The 25,120-nt window shown below is 30.3% G+C and overlaps 1 protein-coding gene across 1 annotated transcript in view; it reads right to left on the bottom strand.

Annotated features, from left to right (window-relative positions):
* Positions 1–186: 186 nt before the first annotated feature.
* LOC111619444 (patched domain-containing protein 3-like) overlaps positions 187–25,120 on the bottom strand; it is a 31,653-nt gene continuing 6,719 nt past the window's right edge. Inside the window, exons 2-13 of the mRNA XM_023361149.1 lie at positions 22,434–22,477; positions 22,268–22,365; positions 19,900–19,990; positions 16,020–16,178; positions 15,795–15,942; positions 15,475–15,707; positions 15,133–15,386; positions 4,806–5,270; positions 2,313–2,800; positions 1,906–2,238; positions 255–1,547; positions 187–197 (exon numbers count right to left, since the gene is read on the bottom strand). Of these exons, the coding sequence (XP_023216917.1) occupies positions 187–197; positions 255–1,547; positions 1,906–2,238; positions 2,313–2,800; positions 4,806–5,270; positions 15,133–15,386; positions 15,475–15,707; positions 15,795–15,942; positions 16,020–16,178; positions 19,900–19,990; positions 22,268–22,365; positions 22,434–22,477 (3,617 nt within the window). The remainder of the gene's footprint in view (positions 198–254; positions 1,548–1,905; positions 2,239–2,312; positions 2,801–4,805; positions 5,271–15,132; positions 15,387–15,474; positions 15,708–15,794; positions 15,943–16,019; positions 16,179–19,899; positions 19,991–22,267; positions 22,366–22,433; positions 22,478–25,120) is intronic.

Genomic DNA, 25,120 nt, shown 5'->3' with positions numbered 1-25,120 from the left:
AATCAAAAATTATTAAAATTTACAAATTTGATTATAAAAAATTAAAATTTATTTAATCATAATATTTATTTTATTAAAATTCAAATTAACTTATGCTTTAATATTTAAAAAAAAGATAATATTATTAAAATGTTAATTTATTAATATATTTTTAAAAATTGTATTTAAAAAACCCTCAAATACAGCTTACAAAATTCCTGAATATAAAATAAAAATGAAATATGAAAATAATTATATTTCGTTTTTTCCTTCATTTTCTACATTTTGATTAATCATATCATATTCTTTCATTTTTGTCTCTCTTTTCTTTCTAAATCTACCTTCTTTAATTGTCTCCCAAGTATTTAAAAATACCGGAATTATAAAAACACCATGTATAAATGAGAATAACATTACTAAGAAGATAATTTTGACAAATAATAGAATTGTATCTATGGAAGCAAAAATTAAAACAATAGCTCCTAAAAGAGTAGAAATACATCCTTGTAAAATAGGATAGCCAACAGCGTAGAGAGCCTCTTTAGTTTTCTCGTCAGGATTTTCTTTTGTACTTGTAATATATGCATAAGAGATATGAGATGTGTAATCTACGCATAATCCTGTAGCTAACATTAAACAAATCATTGAACTCATATTTAAATATACATTCCAAACAGACATAAAACCAATAATACTTATATCAATAGATAATATTGTTAATGCCACACAGATTACAGATATTATGTTTGGAATAAATAACAAAAATGTTAAAACAACTACAACAATAGCAATTGACAATGTCGTAATTGTAATTTTTTTAACAATTACATTTTGGCTGTATATAGAAAACCAAACATTATATACGTATACAGGATATTGACAAGAGTCGGCAATATTCCACATGGATTTCAATAACTCTGTTTCTTTATCAGTATCATTAATATTTTTTGCTGTAATAAAAAATCTCGAAGTTAATATTTCAGTTCTATTCTCGTTAAAAAGAATATCTTTGTTGAATTGTTTAAAGACGGGAAATTTCAGAAATATATCACGAAGTGCTTCAATGAAATCTTCCTGTTTGCTCATATTATATCCGCTATAAGAATACCATAATCTCGTATCGTTAAAAGAATTCAAATAGTATTTCAACCAAAATTCTGAACTTAGTTCATTTGCTATATAAACAGAATTAGAAAATTTATTTACAATATCTAAAACATTTCTTTGTACTTCTTTCTTGGAATAATCCAATGGTTTGTTAATTACTACTTGAATAATATGCGGATATGTCGTAAAATACTCGTAATGTTTTTTGGTGAAATTTAGGGCTTGCGAGTTATAAACATAATAACTATTGAACGACATTCCTTGTTTAATGAAAGTTAAGCAATATATTCCACAAGAAATATAAACGATATATATTATTATAACTGTAATTTTTACAAACTTCTTTACTAATATTTTTCCTATAACATTTTTATAAAAATATAAAATTCCATTTTCTTGTCTCTCCAACTCTTCAGATTCTTTAACTATTCCGACGAACAATAGTTTCAGAAAAGTAAAATCTATAATATAAAATAATAAATTTTAAAATTAAAGTTATTTCAAATGATTTATATTAAAATCATATATACAGTATAATGTATTTTCTTTGTTTCATTAGGCGTATTATTATCATAATAATTCAATTGTCTGCTACACATAGACTAAGTAAATTATTTTTTCATCAGCTTGAATAAGACATTTGAGAGTAATTTAACTTTGTTTTCATACTAAACTGCATTAACTGGAAACATTATACAATGCTTCAAATGAAATCTAATGAAAAAGTGGAATATAAATTATAAAATCATGATTGATATCAGTGAAAATGTTCATAATTGGAAAGTATTAAAAATAATGAGAATGATTTCTAAGAATTACCTTTATATTTTTCTCTTCTAACTGGAATGCAGAATAAAGCATGTAAATTTCTGCTCTCCCTATATCCACTAAGTGCTAATATTCCTCCAAAAAATGTAATTTCACAGATATAAGTGAACACTACTGATAAAGAAAAATATATCGAATATATTTGAATAACTCTTAAATCAGTGGTCATTCCAACACAGAATGAAATAAAGTTTGTGAGTGAAGTAATGGTGATGGATACTGCAGCTTCGGAATATGTAATGCTCATTCTTTCTTTTACACTTAAACTACTATCTGTTCTTCTCCACGATGCTAATAAAACAAACGAATCGTCCAATCCAATACCTAAAAAATGAATATACTGTAAGTATATGATTTTACAGTTATAAATACAGTATTACAATTATATATTTCCTTACCTAATAAGAGAAATGGAACAGAAATATTCAAATCAATGTAAGGAACATCGAGCCAAAGTAAAAATCCAAAAGCTCCAGTTACACCAAGAGCTGATGTTAAACATCCTGCTATTCCTATCCAAGGTTTACTTGTAATCCAATCTGTTGTCATACATGTTAGGACAGAAAAAATTACCATAAGTGGTACAGCAATTAATAGAAGTTTCAATGACGATATTGTTACTTTATTTAATTCTGTATTATAATCGTTTGCTACAAAAACGAAACTATTAACATTTTCAAATCGATGTTTAAAGAGAATGTCTTTAAACTGTTCTTCCCATTTTAAACCTATAGTGTTAAGTTCTTCGTCTAAGTAATTAAGCATATATATTAGTCTCGAGGCTTTAATATCTTTTATATAACCATTCTCGTCAGATGTGACTTTTCCGAACGTATAACCGTAATATACAACATTCATTGTCGCTTCATCAAAGTCATACGGATATCTGAAAATAATAAAAATTTAATAGTAGGAATTAAACAATCAAATAAAAGAAATGTAATTTAATTCAAATTTTTTAAAACAATAAAAATTAGAGTAACAGAAAAAAATGTTTTAATTTGAAGGATTGAATTTCTTTGGCTGAAACGTTTAAGGAAAATACTACTAAAAAATGAAATAAAAATTATTACGGCATTATTTAAAATAACTGATTTAATACTCTCGTAAAATTCCATTATCATAGCAAACAGAATGAAATGTAGAAAGTTTAAAATAGATTAGACTTGTTTAGAATTGAATTTAAACATAGCCATTGTTATCATCATCAAATGTATACAGTCGACCCCCTATAACACTGTTGATTTTTCCGGTTTATATGAATTCCGTGTTATATGAGTCACTTAGATTTTACAAATACATGAGCTGTTCGCAGCCCGGCACACGTATTTGTAAAATCTAAGTGACTCGTACAACACGGAATTCATATAAAACGGAAAAATCAACAGTGTTATAGGGGGTCTTCATTATAATTTTTTAAAATGGCTTCTTTCTCTCTCTTTTCAAAGTCAAACTATTGGATTTTTAATCTCTCTTTCTTTTTTTTGTTTTATCGTATTATACAGGTCTTAGTAGCCTATACAAGTCAGTAGGTAATGTTTCATAGAGAATAAATGTTGGATTTTTTCAAATAAGATATGATCAATTAGACGGCGATGCAATACTACATCAATTTTTTCACTGTGAAGATTCTAGTTTGAATCAAATCCGAATTGATGTGCCATTTCTTATATTATCAGCATACTTTTCTTCTTTTAATTTGCTTGTAATCTCATTATCGATCTGATTCTCTCTTAATGTATTTATTGAGATTACGTTTAATAAATCATAGCCTACTATTTTTATTTCTTCTTAAATTGCGACAAGAAATCAAGAAGCAAAAGATAAAAATATATTTATGAAAAGTGTTTAAAAAACGGAGAATGTAAAAATGATTTTTACAGTATAATGATAAATTTGAAATTAAATTAATGAGATAAAATAATCGAGTTAATAAGATTTCACATAAGCTAATTTAAATATAATAAAGGCAGATTATGGAATTTTAAGAATGGAAATGATTCGAATGGTTAACCTCATAAAAGGGGTCACTTAAAAGGAACATTGGCAATTATAAGAACAGTCTTCTGAAACACCTTAGGTATTTTCTGGGACGTGGAGAAAAGCACAATTCTAATCGATGGCAGAAAACTGAAATAGTTCATCGAGTACTATGTGATCTGACACCGCTCGTTTCAGCATCCAATGGATTAAAACAAATGACTGAGAAATTAATTTTCGTAATAGTTACTTTTGCATTTGCTATGAATTTGAAGAATTAATTATACCACAGTTTTCGATAGGAAAGTTTACTTCATTCGTAACAAATTCAAAAATAGCTATTAAGAAAATTAATTTAAAAAATATGACGAAAAACAAATAATTACATGTTTGAAAAATTCTTCGTCATCCCCTGCGATACCGATCTAGTACCCTCGGATTACCACTTGTTTGATTTTGTAAAGAATCTCTTGAGGAGACAGCTTTACTCGAGTGATTAAACAGTGAAAGGAAACTGTACAGTACGTGACTGCTTGAGTACTGTAGAACGGAGTGGTACCGAATGTTTTTCTTGCCAAAATGAGACAAGAAAAACATTGACTAAAATAGAAATTTTATTCAAAAGTTTAAAAAAGATGTTTACAGATTTTTATTTTAAACATTTTCTTTCAGCAGACCCGATGTTTCACGTAAGAAATTGATGATCGTTGCTTTTGTTATAAGCCGTTCACCACTTCATACGGATTTAAACATATACAATAATGAAATTAGATAAATTTTGAAACAGTATTATATCATTACACTTATAGATAATTAAAGCAAAATAATATAGTTAATTACTAAATTTATTAAAGTACTCTATTTTAAGTTATATTTTAAAATGTGGTTTAGAAAGCTCAGAAAATACTTGCCTAATATGTAAATTTTTTGTTTTCAACTGATCATATTTTCCCTTCATAAGAATGGCTAAGTTATCAAAACACTCTCCGTTGTGCATCCTTGCACATAAATCATGATAATAATATGTTTTATTATTCCATTCAACACTTATATTACGAATTATTTCATCAGTTTTGATTATTTCCTTAATTGCATTTTCGTACAAAATGGAACCATAATTTTTATCTTCAAATATCACCAAACCCATTCTGCCAAATCTTGTTAATCTGGTAACATCATAGTCATTCATGTTATGTGGAAATAACGATTCTATTGCATTTCTTTCTTCCGCTGCTCTACTATTAATAGGAACATATAGATATTCGGTGTCTATGAAAAGTTTTATTTTATAAAAACCGGTTGATAAGATTCCAACTACTATCAAAGGTGATAATAAATATATAAATGGATGTTCCCCAATGCTGTAACCTAATATCCTGAAAAAACGAGATAAATATCTACGGATGTAATCGTACTTCATCTCTGATAGAATCTGTAAAACAAAATTAAAAATTACGAAATTTATTATAACATAAAAAATAATAATAATTTAATTTACTAAATTTAATAATTATATAAATTAATAACAAAAAACTTTAGTTCTAAGATGTAATTTTCTAAAATTATTAAATCTATTTTATTAAATTGCCCAATATGTTAATTTTAACCAATTTAACAATTGAATTATTGATGTTATTCGTATAAAAACGAATTATTTTATTGACATTATTAATATTAAAACATTAAGTCGGAGACAAGCATAGATTTTGGGAACAAGTGGACTAAGCTACTAAAGAGAGAGCTAAAGAAGTTATGATATAGATTAAGTTCGGCTTCTCTATGATACTTGAAATTAGAGATGGACGAATATTATCTTCGAATGTAACGTTGATAAAAATATAACTTCGAATACTACGAATACTTTCAATATTGCGCCATACGTACTGTACAGACTTCTTTTATACACAAAAATTTGCCTATAAACCAGTACCTATAAAGAAGATACCGCAAAAAGTCAAGAGCCAAAATTTTAGGTTTCACTTCTTAGAATTTAGTAAATTGTTTTTCTTTTTAATATAAAGCTAAAATCGGCAATACTTTGATAACCACTAAAAAGGAGTTTATAGATAAATCAAATTTGTTATATCCTTTTAATCCAACGTTCATCAAAGGTCAAGAACCACTCAGGAAACAATTTTAATTCACAGATCGTTTATTTATATGCATTTCTGATCGGAGTAAGTTCAATAACAATGCATTTTAATGATGTTTTAGGAGAATGATCCCATTTCACCCTGAAACCCGATAAACTTAACCAAATGTAGAATTTAATTATGTGTAGTAATACTTTTAGAGTGGCCTACTTCACTATCCCCTCCCTCGCTCACCCCTGTTGACCTCGTCATTAAGGGTATGTACTGGAGATTTCACCTCCTCAGGGCATCTTCCTGGGGTAGCAAATAATCCTATCCTTGGGCAACCTTAATAATAATGGCATCGACTGAATGTTTAACCATCATTCCAACCATCCTGCCATTCTTTCTACTGTGGACTTCTCCTTTGAGGGGGCAAGCTTCCCAAAGGGACTCAATATTTATACTGACGGGTTGAGGAACCACTCTGGGGGTCGGTTGTGCTATAGTGATGGCGATCGTCTCAGGAGCTTCTTTTATCAGGGAAAATTCTCTCTAGCTGCACACTGCAGCATCAACCAGGCCGAGTCCTTAGCTATCCTCAAGGCCATCCATCTAATTATCAACCATAACTTAGACAAGAAAGTCAGCCAAATCAACATCGGACAGTAAAGTTGCCCTCTATCAGATTAAGGCTAAAAAAACGCGCCCTCCTAATATTAGGGAGTCCATGGATGCTATTGCTGAGATAGCTACCCGTACTCATCTAAGGTTTTGCTGGATACGGGGTCACAGCGACAACCCAGAAAACGACAGAACCGACCTTCTGGCAAAGAAGGTGGCCACTGATAAAGGGAAAATCTACGACCGTATTCCACCTTCCTGGTATATCACCAAATCAACAACATCATCCATGACATCTGGCAGTAGCAGTGGACTTCAAGCAATAAGGGTAGGCTTACCCACCAGTTTTTGCAAAATATTAAACTTCCCCAACACTTCATCCCAGACTTTAATTTCACCCAATTTATAACCGGACATGCGTGTTTCAGTTCCTATTTTTCTAGGTTTCTTAAACGAGGAGATGGGAAATGCCCTTGCAATAATGCCTCCGCTGAGGATCCTCTGCACATCATTTATGATTGTGCACGGCTTTCCCACATCCGGAACCGTCTCATCTCCACCTCAATAAGCGAGGGAGTTGCCTGGCCTTACTACCTGAAAGCATTATCAGCAACAAGAGTATCTACATGGCAATCGTAGAATTCACCAGGAAGGCTTATGAAATACTGAATTTCGATCATCGACAAGCGACAACACCCACTAATATTCAGGACTAAAAGGTTGCATCTCTAGAAGGTATCTCTTCTTAGGATTTTACTGTCAGCCGCTATCTAGTCATCGGGAGTCCTATCTTTATCCTTTCTGCCCGTTTTGTCGTCTACTCTAGCGGTCGGGCAGCCGCCAATCGGATTACCTATCGCTGGAAGGCATTGTTCTCTGTACTATGTACGCGCAATCTATTATGGCTCGGTCTTCTGAAAGTAATCATCCAACATTTCTCTTGTATTTTTATTTGTACTTTTAGTATTATTTACTATGTAATATCCCAATTTGTCTCTGTATTACCTACGGTTTTCTTTGTAAAACCACGGATGTTTATGTACTCGATTACGTATACCCTGTACTACTTGTACAGCCTGTATTTTTCTATTGGTCATTATCAACGGACCCCGGCAAGTGCTTATGATCTCTCCTCTTCTCCCTTTTGCCCTACCCCTCTCCCCTAGGCACCCTGCCTCATCTCCCTCCTTCTTTCACTGTGGTTATATCTGTGAGGACGGCCGCAATACCTTTCCTTCCTATTCCTATTCCCCCTTCCCCATCGAAAAATCGTCTATTGCTTTCCGGCTGTTATATATAACAGAAGAAAACTATGGCGATCGGGCAAAAAATGACCAGCAAGGTTTTACATGTTTGGACTCACGAGACGTTTCTTTTTTACCCCCTATTCGTACAGATGTTAGCGTTTGTGGAGGGTATGATTTTGTTCACCCACTTTAAAATTCAATAAATTCTGTGCCTTTTGTTGAAAGTTACTGAAATTTTTCAGGTAGGTTTGCTTATTAGGGACATTAATGATATTAAATTTTGGTCATTACAGATCAACAGGTGAGAAAATACAGGAGGTCATGTGTTAAATCTCGAGTGCGTTCGGACTTAATGAAAATTTTAGTCGTTAATAGCATTTACAAATTTTTATAAAACTCACCTCTACTCTCGAAATTAGGCTTTTTGCCCTTTTATAACAATTAATAATATAAAAAGTTTGTTTTAATAAAATCGCGTAGCAGATGGCTCCACACACAATTTTAACTCTTACCGGAAAGTTACGCAACTCGTTGCTGAAATTATTCAAGGGTCATTAGACAAATTTGCGTTACGGAAGTGTGTGACTCTTTTAACCAAATGTGTAACTCCATGTTTTATTGATTCTAATAAAGCAATTCGCCTGTCTCAAAATTTAGTGAAGCTAAGGTCATTATACGAAAAAATGTAACATCTAAGGCCATTATAGCATCTATTGGTGTAAAATAATAATTTCGGATGATAATCCAAATTATCTTTTCAAAATATCAAATATTTGAATATATTTGTATTATAATATTATAAAATATATCATTAATGAATTACGTAAATAATTAATTACACACGTTTTTTTTTCTTTTTTCATACTTCCTCGTTACTAAGAGCTATAAAGTATATTTTATGTTTAATAAATTATGTTTTGACAACTCTTTCGATATTCTTCTTTACATTTTCCTTCAATTGTATAAACGAATTATTTATTTCGACAGATATTGGTAATTTTTCAACGATTTATTTTCACTTGACAATCTGTATTTCCAATTGCAAGATTTTACCCTCACTCTTCTAGTTTATTGAATTGTCCCTTTAAATTGTCCTCTTAAAAAAAAAGTTATTTATTTTTAACAACATTTCCATCAATTACTCTAATTGTAAAAATTTATATACAAAATTTATTTATAAAATGTATATAAGAACAATTAACAGTCGTCCAATTAACTATTGCCTATTGTAAATCGCTCAGTTGATTGTTGCCTCAGTTGTCGTGCATCCAATAAAAACTATATGTACAGTACAGTACCTAAACTGATACGGTATGTTGATTTCTCTCTGTTATTTATAGTTTATTCAATTTCTTAATTTTATTTTATAGTTAACATTGTTTTTCATTGGGTTATTATGGTTTTTCTAGTAAATTCGCGCATTGTTATCTTTATGTAAATAAACAAACAAATGTTACGATCAACATGCACTTTCGTTTATCACCAACAATTCTAATATAAAACGAGCAATTACTTATAGTTTTAATGCCAGATTGAAATTTTTAATTTATTTAATTTAAAATATATGCTCTACACCTCAAAAAACAAATTAGTAGTGTCTTGCCCCTGTACATCATACTTTGCTTTCACAATAGAGACGTGCCGGTCATTTATCTAATAATACCTTTCGGGGGAAATTTTTGAATCGAAATAGCATGACTTTCGGTTTGCATTGGAAGTTCGTGTATAGTTAATCGGGTCCTCCTGCTTCTATGATTTTATATCTGATCTCGCTTTTCATCTACCTAACTCTGTTCTCGAGATTAAGGAATAATGGACAGAGGAGCGTGAACCCTCATATTTAACCGGACCACCTCCAAAAATTTTTTGTTCTCGTCCGAATTCGATCCTCGGTTAGTTAATTTGTGTAACTTTAAATGTGTATTTAAAATACTTCAAATGTAAACAGAATGTTCTATAAGTGAAACATTTTGTTAAACTTATTTTAAAACCTGATAGTGGCCTACGGCAGTAGATTGAAAACGTTTATTAATAAAGATTTCTCTCAGCAAATGCTCAGGTGTATAGTATGATTGTAATCTCTCTCTCTCTCTCTCTCTCTCTGCTTTATAATAATTTATTACGTTTTATACTTGCCGGTTTTTCATACATTATATTTATAATATAAATCACAATTTTTACTTGAAATCTTACAACTAAATAATTAGATATTATATTTTTTAAAACACGCAAAATTATAATAATCTATTTATTTAAAAAATATATATATATATAGTCAAATTAACATATTAAAATAAATCTCTTACCTTTAGATTTAAAATAAGGGGTGCAAATGTTATTAATTTAATTAACGACAAACAGCCGAAAATTAAGATGTGAAACTTTTAAAGGAAATAATCTTTAGTGAAAAATCTTTTATATAAGCGCAGATAAAGTTTTCCTCCTAAGAAAGAGAGTTATAAATTCTCTCTTTATATATATACGTTGTTATTATATTCGAAGCTTTAACCGGAAGCTATCATATATTTTATCTGAATTGCGTGTTGTTTTTTTTTTTTTATTTTTGAGGGGAAGGGTAACTGTTTCTGTCCTAAGGGCATCATGACGTCTTTTCACGTTCTTTATATGAGATTGAAAAATTTATCTCATGGCCACAATGGGAGTAACCAATTAATGATGAACGGGTTATATCTGGATTAAACCATTAATGAAAAATTTCTGAAGTTCTGTTCTTCATTATCAACAATGGCTGTTTCATATTTTAATTATGATGCTTCGTATGTTGATGATGATGAAAGATAACACATAACGATTGATTAATTTCGTGTTATAAATAGATGTTATCAGTGCCGTAACTAGCCATTCCTGTGCCCTGTTAATTAGGTTAATTAATTAAGTTTGGGAAAATACATGCATTTTAGCCCCCCTTCCAAGTGGGCCCTGTGAGGGTGTACCTGTTGCACCTGCCCCAGATACGGCACTGGATGTTATTATATATTAACTAAACACTAGTATACAATAGCATCTGATCGTACATTGGTAAAATTTGGTCATTATTTAATAGAAGATTGATATTTAATAGATTATTAATCGATAAATTGTGCTCTAATTAAAAAAAAAATCAATCTAAAACTTTTCATATGCATCATTTATTTAAATTAAATAATTATTTTCGCAAATATCGTAAAGTTTGTGCTATCAGAATCTCCGTATTATTCTAAATAAAAATTGATTAATTGTTTACTTTAAAATCAAACGTTTTTAAAATTATTACCTAATTAATTTATTTTATAATATTAAAAAAAAATTAAACAGTTTACCTATGTACAAAATTTCTTCTTCCCTACTGTTTATATACTCTATAAAATATTTTTCTGCTGACTGAACTGCAAGGTCATCTTTGTTTCAGCTTTTCCTCTGACAAAGTTGAGATCCAGAGTTACAACCCGGGGTCATATCTGAGCTGCAATTGCACGAATTTTGTCAAATTTTAGTTTCAATTGTAAATAAATCAGTTGCTTTCCTCGATATTTTATGTAGTAGTTGCTGAACTTGATAGAGAGGAAAGGTTGAAGTTTTTCCGTCAATTAAAGGATAAAGAATGACATATATTCTATTCTTTATCCTTCAACTCCATTGAAAAATTTAAATGAGTTACAGTAGACTCAAATTAAAATAGTAACATATCGATTTTCAATGTTTAATTGGAGAATAAATTTAATATAAGCATTTATTTAGTCTTAAATGACATTATTTTAATATTTTTATTATGTACTTAAGTTAGAAAAGAAAATTCTACGATATATTTATGCATTAATAATTAAAGTATAAATATATGAACACTAACAAGTTTTAATATTATTTTACATATAAATGAATTCATTTGATTTATTAGATTACTGTCAAGATTATTATCATATTTTTCCTATTGTATTGTCAACTTATTATTATGACGTTAAAACACGTAACGTGTGACTCATGGGGAATTTTGTGAATCTGAGAATAAAGAACTACTGTATGTATATTGTGTTTTTATATTGTATATAAATATTAAAAACAAATTTATAAATATTATTTTAAATTAATTGTTCTGGACATTTCCGAGACCGCAGAACACCATTAATATACAGTATTTTTTTTTCATTATTCCGAGAGTTAGCATTAATATATTCAAAAAAATCGATGAATTATTCTGTTATTCTGAAATATTCTCACGAAACAAGAAAGCATTAAATTAATAAACTTTATTATATTCAATAAAATAAACACATGAAATTATCTACGAATTTATTCGTAGATAATTTTATAGTAGATAATTGGAATAATATGCAATTAAATTTTTAAAATAAATAAGTATATATATATATATTTCGAGGTTGAGGTAAACAGGTTGAGAACCACTATTTTAAATAGTGTGTTATATATGGAGCAGGTTGAACTGGGGAATTTTTGTTAATTTAGAAATACGAAATTAGTTTGGTCCTATTTGTTTTTAGGCTTCTCTTTTCTCATCAATTTAAATTTCAAAATTCGTCATCATTGGCTTTTTATAATTTTTCTCGTTTCTCCTATAATTAAAAACGTTAGTTTCTCTCTTAAGACCACTCACATAATTTATAGCTGAAGAGGAAGGATCGCTTTACGAAAGACAGCAATCATAAATTGGAGGGTAAGAAAAATAAACATACTTAGAACTAAATTTCTCATTTTACTGAAAAGTATTTTATTTCAACCTAGGAAAAAATAAAAATTCTCGTAAAAGTGAATCTATATGTAGTGTTGAGACTGACAAATTAAACAAATAAAGTGAAAGAAAATAACATTAGATTATACGAGACTTGTGTCAACTGGGAAATGTTAAATAAAACGTGTAAGTATGAAAGTATAAATGCAAAACTTATAAATGAGGTTTTACTACACTGTCTATTGCAATTATTTTACTAAAAGTATGATGTATAGGACATACAATAGACCTATAACTATAAGTATGTGCTGTGTATACTATATGCAAAATGTGCTATGTTTAATTTATGTAATTCGACATATTAAAAAAGCCAATTCAGAATTCTTATTGTAAAAAATTATAAGTTTTGTTGAAAGTTTTAAATTTACTATTTTAGTTTTTATTCCGAAAATATTCAATACATTGAACAAATATTTAGAATGTTTGAAAGAGAAACGCTCTTCTTCTTGGGTTATTAAATTTTGGATAGACTATATTCTACTGCTGACTCAAATGTAAAATAAAATGCATCCCATGCTATATTATTTATGTCCCATTTTATTTATTTATTTATCTATTTTTCTCTTTCAATCTCATTATGGGTTGGCCAGGTTTACGATAGGGTAGCCGGATGGTGAAGGACGAGTCCCAACATATCCTGAATAGATATCTTGGAAAAATTTCTGAGGTTTTCGACTGCCCGGATTTGATTCCAGGTCTCAAGAGCAGAAGGATGACTCGACCATCCTGGCAGTGTCATACCTGTCTCCCGAAGAAAGAGTTGAGGCGAACACTGGGGTCGACATAGGGATGGGCAAGATGGGCAGTAGATTGTTAGGGATGGAAAATTGCCGAAACAAATAAAAATAGTCAAATGTCAAATGTGTAAAGTCCGAGCTCTCAGATTTTTCAATTAAAATTATACTATGTCGATATTTAAATGGGGCGGCAATAAACAGAAAAATCTATTATAATTCAACAAATTGTACTCTATGGAAGCTTTTTTTATTATTAAAACTATATAATATTTTAATTGAATTATCGGGCTACTTTCTGTCTCCTCTAAGCTCCTGTTTCAGTGTCGCGAAAGTCGTGTGAAACCTTTTACTTGCTCATAATTACAATTCAAAATATTAATTAAAATTTTATTGTAATTACAGCAAATATTCGAGTGTTTATTTAGGTAATTTAGTAAATATAATAATTTAAGTAAATATTGTACAGTACTGTACATCTTTCTGCAGTCTTGTAAATGAAGTTTGGAACATTCCATTCGATCACTCCGTTAAAAAAATGTCTTCAGTTCGAGGTAATATCTTACGAATGAAAGGATTATTAATGCAAAATTAATGTTTCGAACGTTTTCAAATTAATAAACATAAATTCATATACTATAAAAAAATGTAATTTGTTACTTTTCACGTAATAAACATCTTTGTAAATTTTATAAATAGTATTGAATAGATTGTAAACAATGTAGAAAATGTTTATGCTTGATATATTTTGAAAGAAACTTTAAAAATAATTGAGGAGTTCTATATAATAAGATGTCTAAGTGCTCTTAGTTACCTTTTTGCAGTTAAGCATTTTATTATGCACATCAAATAAATATTAATGGATGTGGATATTCTCCTTCGTCCAATACGTACTTCACTTAAGCGTATTTAACATTTAAACATTACTCACTTTATAAAAAAACCTCTTGGAAAAAGAACAATTCTATTCGAAAATTCATAAATACATCAAAACGTTAACTTATGTACCTTACTCCATGCAACATCTTAATTAATATTATTACATAATTTAGATGTATAGTACTTGTATTTTTATGCTAATTAAATCATAACACTAGAAAAAGAAAATGCTCTTATCGGTAGATGCAACATCTCCCGCCAATTACATACAGTTTATAATCTTCAAGGTCAATATTTTTGTACAGTAATGAGTAAAAATTAAAACATTTTTTTCTATAATTATATTTAGAATTGAAGACATAAGTGAATGAAGGTATATTACAAATATTTAAAACTCGATTGTACTGCATGGATGAAGGTGTAATGTTTTCATCTCTCACATACCCCCATGAAAGATCTCAGAAATTATAGGACGTTTTAATATTATCATGCAAGATAACATTATCTTAAAATCTAAAATTTTGGAATTTATATTTAAATTTATACATATAAATTCAAGTATCAAATATATGAATTTAAAACACACGTTAACTATTTTAACTTACAATGGTCTGGTTTTAATAAGTTCGTTAAAGAATAGATGTATTTTGATCCATAACAGTTCAAAAATTAGACATAAAATAGATAACATGTAGCCAAAAATAAGAAGAACAAAAGTACTGAAAAAATCTTCAATTGTTAATGGTCTAAAATCAGAAGTATTTGTAGACGACGATCTTACAGGAATTGATAAAATATCATCTTTATTTGATATTCCAGCTTCAAATAATCGAGTTGTGCTGCAAATTAAATACATAAATATGTATTTAATATTTAATTTGTAAAGGTTTGGTTAATATATATATATATATTTAAAATGATCAACGTAAACAACTTACATTCTACTGATATTCTTCGTAAAAGGGAAACCCTTACGTACTCCATATGCTAAGCTAAAACTTGCAAACTTATCTTTTGAAACCATGAATTGTTTGCTTTCATGATTTTTCATTAACTTTTTTATATAATAAAATGTATGAATGAAAGCAAACTGCCCTTGTAACACTTCATCGATTATTTCATTATCAGAAAAATATTTTTTATTTAATTTGACGTGATCTGCTAAAATTTTTGCATATCCTGATTTTGCATTCTAAAAAAAAAAAATAATATTTCTGTTATTGAAAAAAGGACAAAAATGTACATAAGCATAACAAATAAGAAAATTATGCATAACATACCACAATAAACGAAGTTATTGCACTACCTCCATCCAAGCAACCACAAGAATATTGAGATTTTAATACAGCATTTGAAAGTTCTTCAAAAGTTTCAGGAATTTCTTCGAATGATGGGGAAGTCATAAAAGATTTTAAATTTCCACTGTAACTAGAAACTAAAATTACAATGGAAAACCACCAAACTATAATTATAAATCTGGATGGAAATCCTCGTATAAATTCTATATTTAAACCTGAAAAATCAGTATGAAATATATATTATACTGTATTTATAGGACCTATATTAAGTATATAAATAAATAAATTCTTATTTATTTTACCTTTATACATAAAAGTGCCAAAGAGATACCAAAAGACTTTTTTTCTAGACCAAACTTTACTAATATCTTTTAATTTCAATTCTCTGTCGACAATTAAATGTAACACTAATCCAACTATAACAGTAGCACAAATTGTAGTTATCCAGAGCTATTAAAATATTTTTAATAATTTCAATTGCATTTCTTAAAGATGCTTAAAACAATTATAAATAATAATATATTTACCAAGAAAGAAAAAGGTTTTATAAGAGATCCCCAATTTGATGATTTCTTTGCAGCTCTTGTCACGAAAGTTACTGATTGAAATTTAATGTGAGAAGAAAATTCAATATCTTGGTACCTTTCATATGTTACAAGTTGAGGAGAAATAGCGAGATCGGCATTCTGTATATGCAGTTATAAAAATAAAAATATTCGACATTAAATGTTTTAATATCTATAATATAGAAAGTTTAATAGCGAAATTGCGGCCGAAGTTTTCATCTTTAAAACGTGAACGTCGAACGTCGAGCTCCGCTATCTTGTATGAGGCGCTCGACGTTCGACGTTCATGTTTTACAGATGAAAACTTCGGCCGCAACCTCTCTATTAATAATTAATTTTTATTTCAGCTGTTTGTAATTGAAGTTATTAAACCTATTCAACGCTATAACAGTCTAAATTCAATCAAAGTCTGGTATAGTGTTTTTCGAAAGTGTTTTTTGCATGTTGAAACCAGATTTGGTCACATTCGGACTGCTAAATATCTCGCTAGACAATGTTGAATAAGAGAACTTCGATTACAATCATCCAGTATTTGTAATGTTAAAACATTGGAACAAAAATAATCGTTTTTGACTTATATTTGCGTTTTTATAGATAATTATAAATATACATTATATACAGTATTTTGGGTTTATCAACCTTTCCTGGTTCAACAGACCTTGAGATCAAAACCGTCCCGAGTGTTCGCTTATGGCAGGTGACCCCATAAAAGAAGACATTTGTTGAAAACTTGCCATATATTCTATTATATCTAACAGTTTTTAAATAATCGACACACAGTCTTGTTTTGTGAAAAATGTGTGATGGAACAGAATTCAGATATAGATAGAGAATTACCGAAACTGAAGGCTACTTTTACGTGAAAGTCAACTAACATACACTATATCGATAATAGAAGCGTTAAGTATCATTTCTGATTAAATTTGACTTTTACGTCATATAGCCGGATTTCATTGTATATTTATAGGCCTATTTATTGTATATGTTACTGTGAATGACCGATATCTGGCGAATGTCAACATTCTCCGGTGAATGTCAGCATTCACACAGTCGTTTCGTGTATGTACGAAATATTTGCTAAATATCATTATTTCTCACTTACACCGGCAAATGTCGACATTCAGCATGCACTGACGGTGAATGTTGAATAAAAATATTTTTATTACGTTAAGACAAAAATGCAACATTTTAATATGTGAAAATAGGACAGTACATGTAAATAAACTGTTGAACCTAAAATGAACAGTACATTCTTAATCATTAAAGAAAACAATACAATAATAAACTTAGACATAAATTATGTGATTAACGTTATATAATGTTATTTATTTCAACAACTTAACTTGTTATGGCACTTTGAATTGCACAAGAGTCTTTTTCTTTTACAACTGTATTTATTCGTGGAACACTTCTTTTTGCAATGACAGCGTGTATAGCCTTGCCCACTTTTCGAATTAGCAGCAGCTGCTTCTCTCAGCGATATTTCTTGAGAAGAAATCTCAACTATGGAAAGTAACTTTTCTTTACAAATTACGAACTGATTACGTCATTACGTGATTACGAACTGATCTGTTAATGGTGTCTTTTATTCGAATATCGCCGACGCATTACCGACGACCCCTCTCATCCTCCACCATTCGATCTGACAAACCGATCCTCATCTCACGGAATCAAAAGAACAAAAACGCCATCCAGTGACAAAGTGGTTTTCACCAAACCGTTGCCGGAGAAAAGAGGTACGACCTTGTCCTACCTCCGGCTACCCACAAAGGATTTGACAACAGACTGTCGCCTCTCTGTCAACATCGGCTTCTCGAGTGTCGTTTCGACCTCCACCAAAGCTTATCTATGTTTGTCGACATACACCGGCGATTGTTCGAATGTATAATATTATAACCAAATATTCGGACTTTCACCGACGTATTTTACGTGTGTCGACATTCACCGGAGAATATCGACATTCTCTAATTTCGGTCTTTCACAGTAACATATATATACATAGTGAAACATATACTGAATACACAGTAAAGATACGTTCTTGATCTTTTTCAGACTAATTGTTTCCCTTCAATTTTTTTATTAATTGGTGTTATAATATAGATATACATACTAAATAAAAGTAATTAATATTGAATAAGGAAATTATCATTAAAGTTAAGAACATTACATATAAATAAGATGAAATTGACAATGCTACTCTTGTGTATTTATGATAACGTCAGAAACTTCCGTATTTTTAACTTTAATTTTCTAAAGCCCAAATACAAATAAATAATAATTTTCCATAAATTTATTATTCAGTTAGCTATGACTGTATATATATATATATCATAAGATATATATATATATCTTATGCTAGCTAGCATTCTTTATGTCAACTGTTTATTTATTGAAATAAAATAACTATTTAAAGCAATGATTTTATTTTAGCTATTGATAACTTCAAAATATATAGGGTGAGCCTAGTTTGTAAACAATGGAAAATTTTTTCTTATTACAGATTATGTGACGGTGCTAATAAGGAAGACCGAGTACAAATAATTCTCCTTTGTGGCCGAGAAGGATGGACAGAAAGTGAAATGGCAAAATTCAAAAATTCAATTCTTTAGTGTCTAAACATTAGAGAATTAAGTTGAGAAGTTGAACTGCCAATAACACATAGCACAGTGGGGAAAGTGCTTTAGAAATTTAGAGAAACAGAATCTGTCCATGACTAGTCTCGAAATGGGCTGCCGTTAGCGAGGAGATGAGAACTGATGTGCTCGCAAACGCCAAGAAATCTCTGAGATGCACCAACACAGAAATCGGAGTTCCATAAAGCACCATAAGGAAAAGTTGTAAAAAAAGAGTACAAGTTACAAATAGGAACAGAAATAGCACAAGTTACAAGTTCTTCACCACCTGAAATGATGATCCCAACACTATGGTGGATATACTGAACACGTTTTGTAAAGATATTGTTCATTAGTGCTATTGTTAATGCGTTCTTGTTATTTTTTTCTTATTGGTTCCATATTTTTGGTCTGAAACACATAACAAGTCAACTTTTAAAACGACTAAGTAAGTTAAATTATGCAATATTTACTAATAATTATAAATAAATATTTCCTATTTTAACTTCAGTTGAAGATTAGACTTAACATGGACAATCCAATCCCTGAGAAACCGCTTAACTGTTTACTTAGACGCCTAAAAAGTCACTGCGGTAAAATTCAGTGTTGCGGTCGCATATAAATTTTCTTGTGCAGAAAAACTCGACTTATTCCGCATTTCAACAGCTCGACATAACACCCGTGGACGTGGTATTATTCGAGTACATTAGACATAACAGCCCTGGTAACGAGGTAACAATACATTGGAGCATTTGAGGCACGTGCACCTTTTCGTCTCGGTTCCCCTTTTTCCAATCTCCAACTGGGCCCAAACAACAGAAAATTTGTGACTTCTAGCCTATTCTGCAAATATAAAAAAAAAACCGAATGAACAATATCGTCCATTGACCCATGCAACTTCCTCACCAAGACACAATTCCTTGTTTTCAAGGTCAAGTTAGCCCCGATTGCAACCAGTGCGACTTTGTGGGAGCGCTGATTCGACGTTGAATAAGAGTTTGAAGCTCTTTGCGCAATATACGATGCCTTTTTATAGCCCATGTCACGTCTTTTTCATGTCAGTCTGCAGGCGCCGCTGGCCATGGCCTAAATTCCGCTCTGAAGCCACGATAGTTCTAGCTTAATATATAGTTTCAATCCAGATTTGTTTACGAAATTGTTATTTTCGGTAGTCGCCAAATCGAGAGTCAACATATCTTACAAAAGTATTTAATTTTGCTGTATCTTACGTTATACACAAGTTGTCCAACCATTCCAGTCCAACTTCCATTTTCTCTTTTAATTCCAAATGAAGTGGGAATTGGTTTTATCAAAATATATCTGTAAATGAAATAATTTTATTTTTTATGATAACTTTCACAAAATTTATAATTATAATTTTAATTCAATGAAATAACTAAATACTTTTTATATAAACAGAAGCGCCAAAAAATTAGAGACAGCAGCATATGTAATTTTTACCCACAGGGGAAATGCTTTGAGCTGAAACATTTGCATTTGACACCATTGGTACGATACTTTTCGGTTATGTGTGAGCTTGATTAGAGTAGCAATTGATCGTGTAAAGGATTTATTGCCGTTTGATTGTAGGCAGATTTTTGGAGCAAGAAGAATGGATCATTCTACCATCGAGGTGGCCAATATTCATGGATTATCTCGTGCAACAATTTCAAGGATTTACAAGGAATGCTTAAATTCCGGACAGACATCAGTAGAGCACGTGCGCAGTGTGGGCACCCATGACTGATGCAAGAACGTGACTGCCGGTGGTTAACCAAGACAGGTAAGAACAACTCGGCGCCAAATCACATCAGAATTCAACAGGTGCACTGCTGAACCAATCAGTCAATGCACTGTACTGTACAACGTACACTGTATTCCTTCGGGTTTGGTAGTCGCCGACCCATTCTGGTATCAATACTAACATCCAGGCATAAGGCAATGTACCGTTACCTCACCTGGGCCGATGAACATCGAAATTGGACAGTGGATTACTGGCGCAGTGTTATGTGGTTAGATGAATTCGTTTTCAGCTCGTTCGAGATGATAGTCGTGTTCATGTGTGGCAACAATCACAAGAAGTCATGAATCCATCATGTCAGCAAGATGTTGTGTAACCTGGTGGCAGCTCCGTCTTGATTTGGAGTGTGTTGTATTGGCGTCAACAGGGTTAACCAAATTTCGCATACATATTCTCCCGAGTATATAGTTTTGATTTTCGAAACAAAATTAACTCGAAAATTCATTTATTAAAGCAAAATTTAACATTATCTCCTTTGTGTGCATATTATTATTGTTCTTGTTTTTTCATGGAATATTAGATGAAAAAAAAGAGTTGGAAAACGCTCTACAGAATTCTTTTATAGATTGATGAACATGCATTAATCGTTAATTCCACATTCCATATCTGTAACAGCATCTATAACTGAAATAAAATTATTGCACTTTTTTTCTTAACTCCCAAACTTTGTTAGAAAATGCACTCAATATGCATATTAAGAGGAGAGAAACACTAAATTTTGACTAAATGGATGAATTTTGAAGGTAAAATTTTTTTAGAAAATTGATACCACATACTCAGGATAATGTGTACACGAAGTTTGGTTGAGATTTGTCCACTAGTTGTCCTGAATGAAAGGTTAAAACTGTATATTGCAAAAGATGTACAGTATTATGTGAATATATTATTATTATTATCATTGTCAGTTTTATAATCTGTATTAAAGTTTTAAGATTTTGTACGGTAAGTTACTATACAGTTCTATATATCAATTTTTTCGTAACCTCATCTATATGACCACTTCACTTATGTGTTCAGAAATTGTAAACCCTACAGCTAGTCAAGTAAGGGATGTTTTACTATAAACTGTACAAATTAATATATACAGTATTATTAATATAGTAACCAAAGTTTGATTGTTGTCTTTCTTTCTTCACGGATGGCGCTACTTCATGACACATTATATTATTTATGATTATTTTTATTCTTATATATTCTTATATTATTAATATTGTTATTAGTAATAGTAATATTGTCATATTATGTATTAATATTATTAGTTTTATTATTTTAATATCCTAAATCGATAATATTCTTTATACCATTCGGCATCACCATTTTTTACTTAGAAACATGGTATATCGATGCCTAAGAAAAGGTCTAAAACCTAAGAAAAGCGTCTATACCGTCATAATCCGCCATGTTATTCCGGTCGGTTCAGTCCGACAAGTGAATAACGTTCGACGGGAACATAATATATTACTATGGAAAAAAATGAGATAAATACATTTTACTGTTTTCCCTATATTATTGTAACATATTAACAAGTGGATTGCGACTGACTGCGACAATATGTCGGACCATTAACTACTGCGCTTATTTCCTCGTCATTCATAACAAATTTTAATCTGTTGTTATATTACTGAACAATTACTTTAAATATAGACTATATATAAATTATTTAAATTAATTTATTGCGGTTTTTTACACAAAACTTTAAAAAGAATGCATTCAATTTTATATAGTGATAAAGGACGTGTATAAAATAGTTAATGATATATATTTAGACTAAATTTTTAATAGGAAATTTTTATTACCTAAATTTCAGTTTTTGTTGAATGATATTAAACAAATATGAAGCATCTCCTCCAATTATACTATTGTTAGATTCATCCAATTGTAAATAATTGGAACGCTAAAAATAACGAACGTATATAGCATATATATTAGTAAAATGAGATTTAATAATACAAATTTTGTTACCTGAATTCCAGCAATTCTCCATATGTAATTTGCACTACTATTTCCTGCAAGATAGTATATAAAATTGATTTTACATTGAGTAGACTAGTGTAATTTATTACCGATCTTAAATCTAAATAAATTTATTCAATTGACTCCACAATTACTAATTTCAAAAATCGATCGATAGTAACTTTTAAGTTTTTCTTTATATATCGCACAGATCACAGGAATCGGGAATTGATCCCGGCTTTCCCTGAGCGGTAGGTCGAAACCTTAAGCCCCTCATCATTAAAAATTAACTACTGTATTCTAAATCAAGGGTTTTCAACCTTTCTTATAATTTTATATATGATATAAGTAAATTTTTTTATCGACTCCCAAAAGATTCCTAGTAACTAGAGCACTGAATCAGCTATAATGAACCCACCACGATCCAAGTTAACGCAGAGGCTAGCTTGATTATTTCAAGATACTCACATTGAATATTTAGAAAATATTAAGATTTTATAAATTATTTTTTAATTGTTTTTAATTACTCAGATTATTAAATACAGGTAACCCCCGTATAACACGGCACTTTTATAGCACGGATTCATTCTAACACGGTTCAAGAATTGGGTACATCCCCCGTATAACACGGTGCTTTTATAGCACGGGTTCACTCTAACACGGTTCGAAAATTGGGTAAAACCCTCGTACAACATAAAATATAATAAAGGGTGCGTTCTTTTATACCTCCGCGTAACTCCGTGCTAGCATTCCAATTGTTTTCGTGGCTACTTTGAATGCTCATTCAACAAATAATAATTTAGATTTAAAAAATGAATAATAAATCCGATTTAAATAAGGATTTAACAACATGTTTTTTTAATTTTTGAAACCTAACTCCCCTTTTCGCACTAGTTCTTTGTTTCGTATAACACGGATTCGCATAACACGGCAATGTTTTGGAACGTAACTCCCGTGTTATACGGGGTTTACCTGTACTGTACTTAACTCTCGATTTTCAGTCTTTAAATTTCGAATTGAATTTTGACAAACCATTGGATTAGGTTTTCCACCGCTGCTTTAGATAAACGATTGACTTCTTGGGAGTAGTTTGCAAATCTTTGCTCTAGAAAACCGTTTTATTCGGAATTTTCCGTTTGTCTTTAAATTTCAATGAATAAATTAAGATTTTAAGTATTAAAATAATTTTATTCAATATTGTCTTAACACCTAAATTCGAGCCAGTCTCGATAGACAGTCCTCCACTTTTCCTTTCTTTGGTACAGTAGATTTCTGTTGTATAGCATTACCTTATCCCATCAAATGAAACCTTTTTAGAATTTAGAAAAAAATACTGTATAACTTAATGACACACAAGTTACAAAACGAAAAGATTGGAGAAATGAGAAATGAATAATTGAGAAGGGACGGCATTTCTAAAATAAAGAAAATAAACGTATAATGATTTGGTTTATGGTTTTATTGGTGTACAGCAACACAACACATGGACGATGTGACAGGGGAGAGTGCCTCCTAGAAGGCCTTTTATGGAAAACTGGTCCTTATTTAGGTGTTATTAACGTGAAGAAAACCCCCGAAAACTGCATGTGGTCAGACCGTTGGCGAATAAACGTACTGTATAGTGAAGTAAGCAATCACAAAAAAATTTTCCACTATCATTAATTTACGACCGTATCTTGTTCGGAAATAACCCAATCACAATTATTAACCAATTATTTTAAATAAAATAAATGTATTGGTTGGATATCTTAAAAAAAATAATACAAATGAGATACGAAAGCAAAATTATAAAAACACAAGAGAATAAAAAATAAATATAAGTTGCTGATTAGTTCCGTAAAAATTAGGCTATATAATGATTTAAAAAGTTAGTTAAGACAATGAATGAGAAGAAAACAAGTAAAATGAAAACAAAATTTTATTTCACTTTAATTAATAAGTGAAATAACCAATAAAAGAATCTACAATGTAAAGATAAATTTCAATTGTAATCTACCAATCGTCTAATTCAGGGATCATCAAACTTTTTTCACAGCGGGCCAGATAACTAAGAGACTGACGAGCGCTGGCCGCATAACCATTTTGTTCAATACAGTATACTGAATTCACAAAAAAAAAACAATACACAAACACGATTGCTGCAGCAAGCTCGTAATCGCTTTTCTTAGAAACTTTATTGCAAGTACAGTACTTACACAAAAAGCGCTGTGATATTCAAAGTCGCAAAAAATCACCGAATTTTTTATTTCACTGATTTACCTAAAACTCATATTACTGTCAAATGCAAAAATCAGATTTGACCAATTTTGGCATTTTTACTTATACGTATATTACTTTTTTTCTGCATAGTAAGTTCATCTTACAATCTATGATATTTTCATATAAATAATTACATTTTAGCTCATATGTGGCACAGAGGCGGCGGGTCGGATGAACTGACCTTTGTGGATCGGATCTAGCACACGGGCCATAGTTTGGTGACCCCTGGTCTAATCTGAATTGTTATTAATACATTATTATGATAAGCTTTTATCTATAATAATAATTTATCTAGAAAATCCTTTTCATATTTGTAAATTTCTAACAATATACTGCCTAATTCTGCCTAAATATAAAAGGAATTTCTAATTTTTACATATTTATCAAAATTGAATTTTATATTTTTAAACATTACAAAATATTTTCAGTTATCTTAA

Source organism: Centruroides sculpturatus, unplaced genomic scaffold, assembly GCF_000671375.1.
Source record: "Centruroides sculpturatus isolate CEXI.00-Female unplaced genomic scaffold, Cexi_2.0 scaffold107, whole genome shotgun sequence".
Taxonomy (NCBI): Eukaryota; Metazoa; Arthropoda; class Arachnida; order Scorpiones; family Buthidae; genus Centruroides; species Centruroides sculpturatus.
The sequence above is the reverse complement of the archived record's forward strand: the minus strand, read 5'-3'. Positions and strand labels throughout refer to the sequence as shown.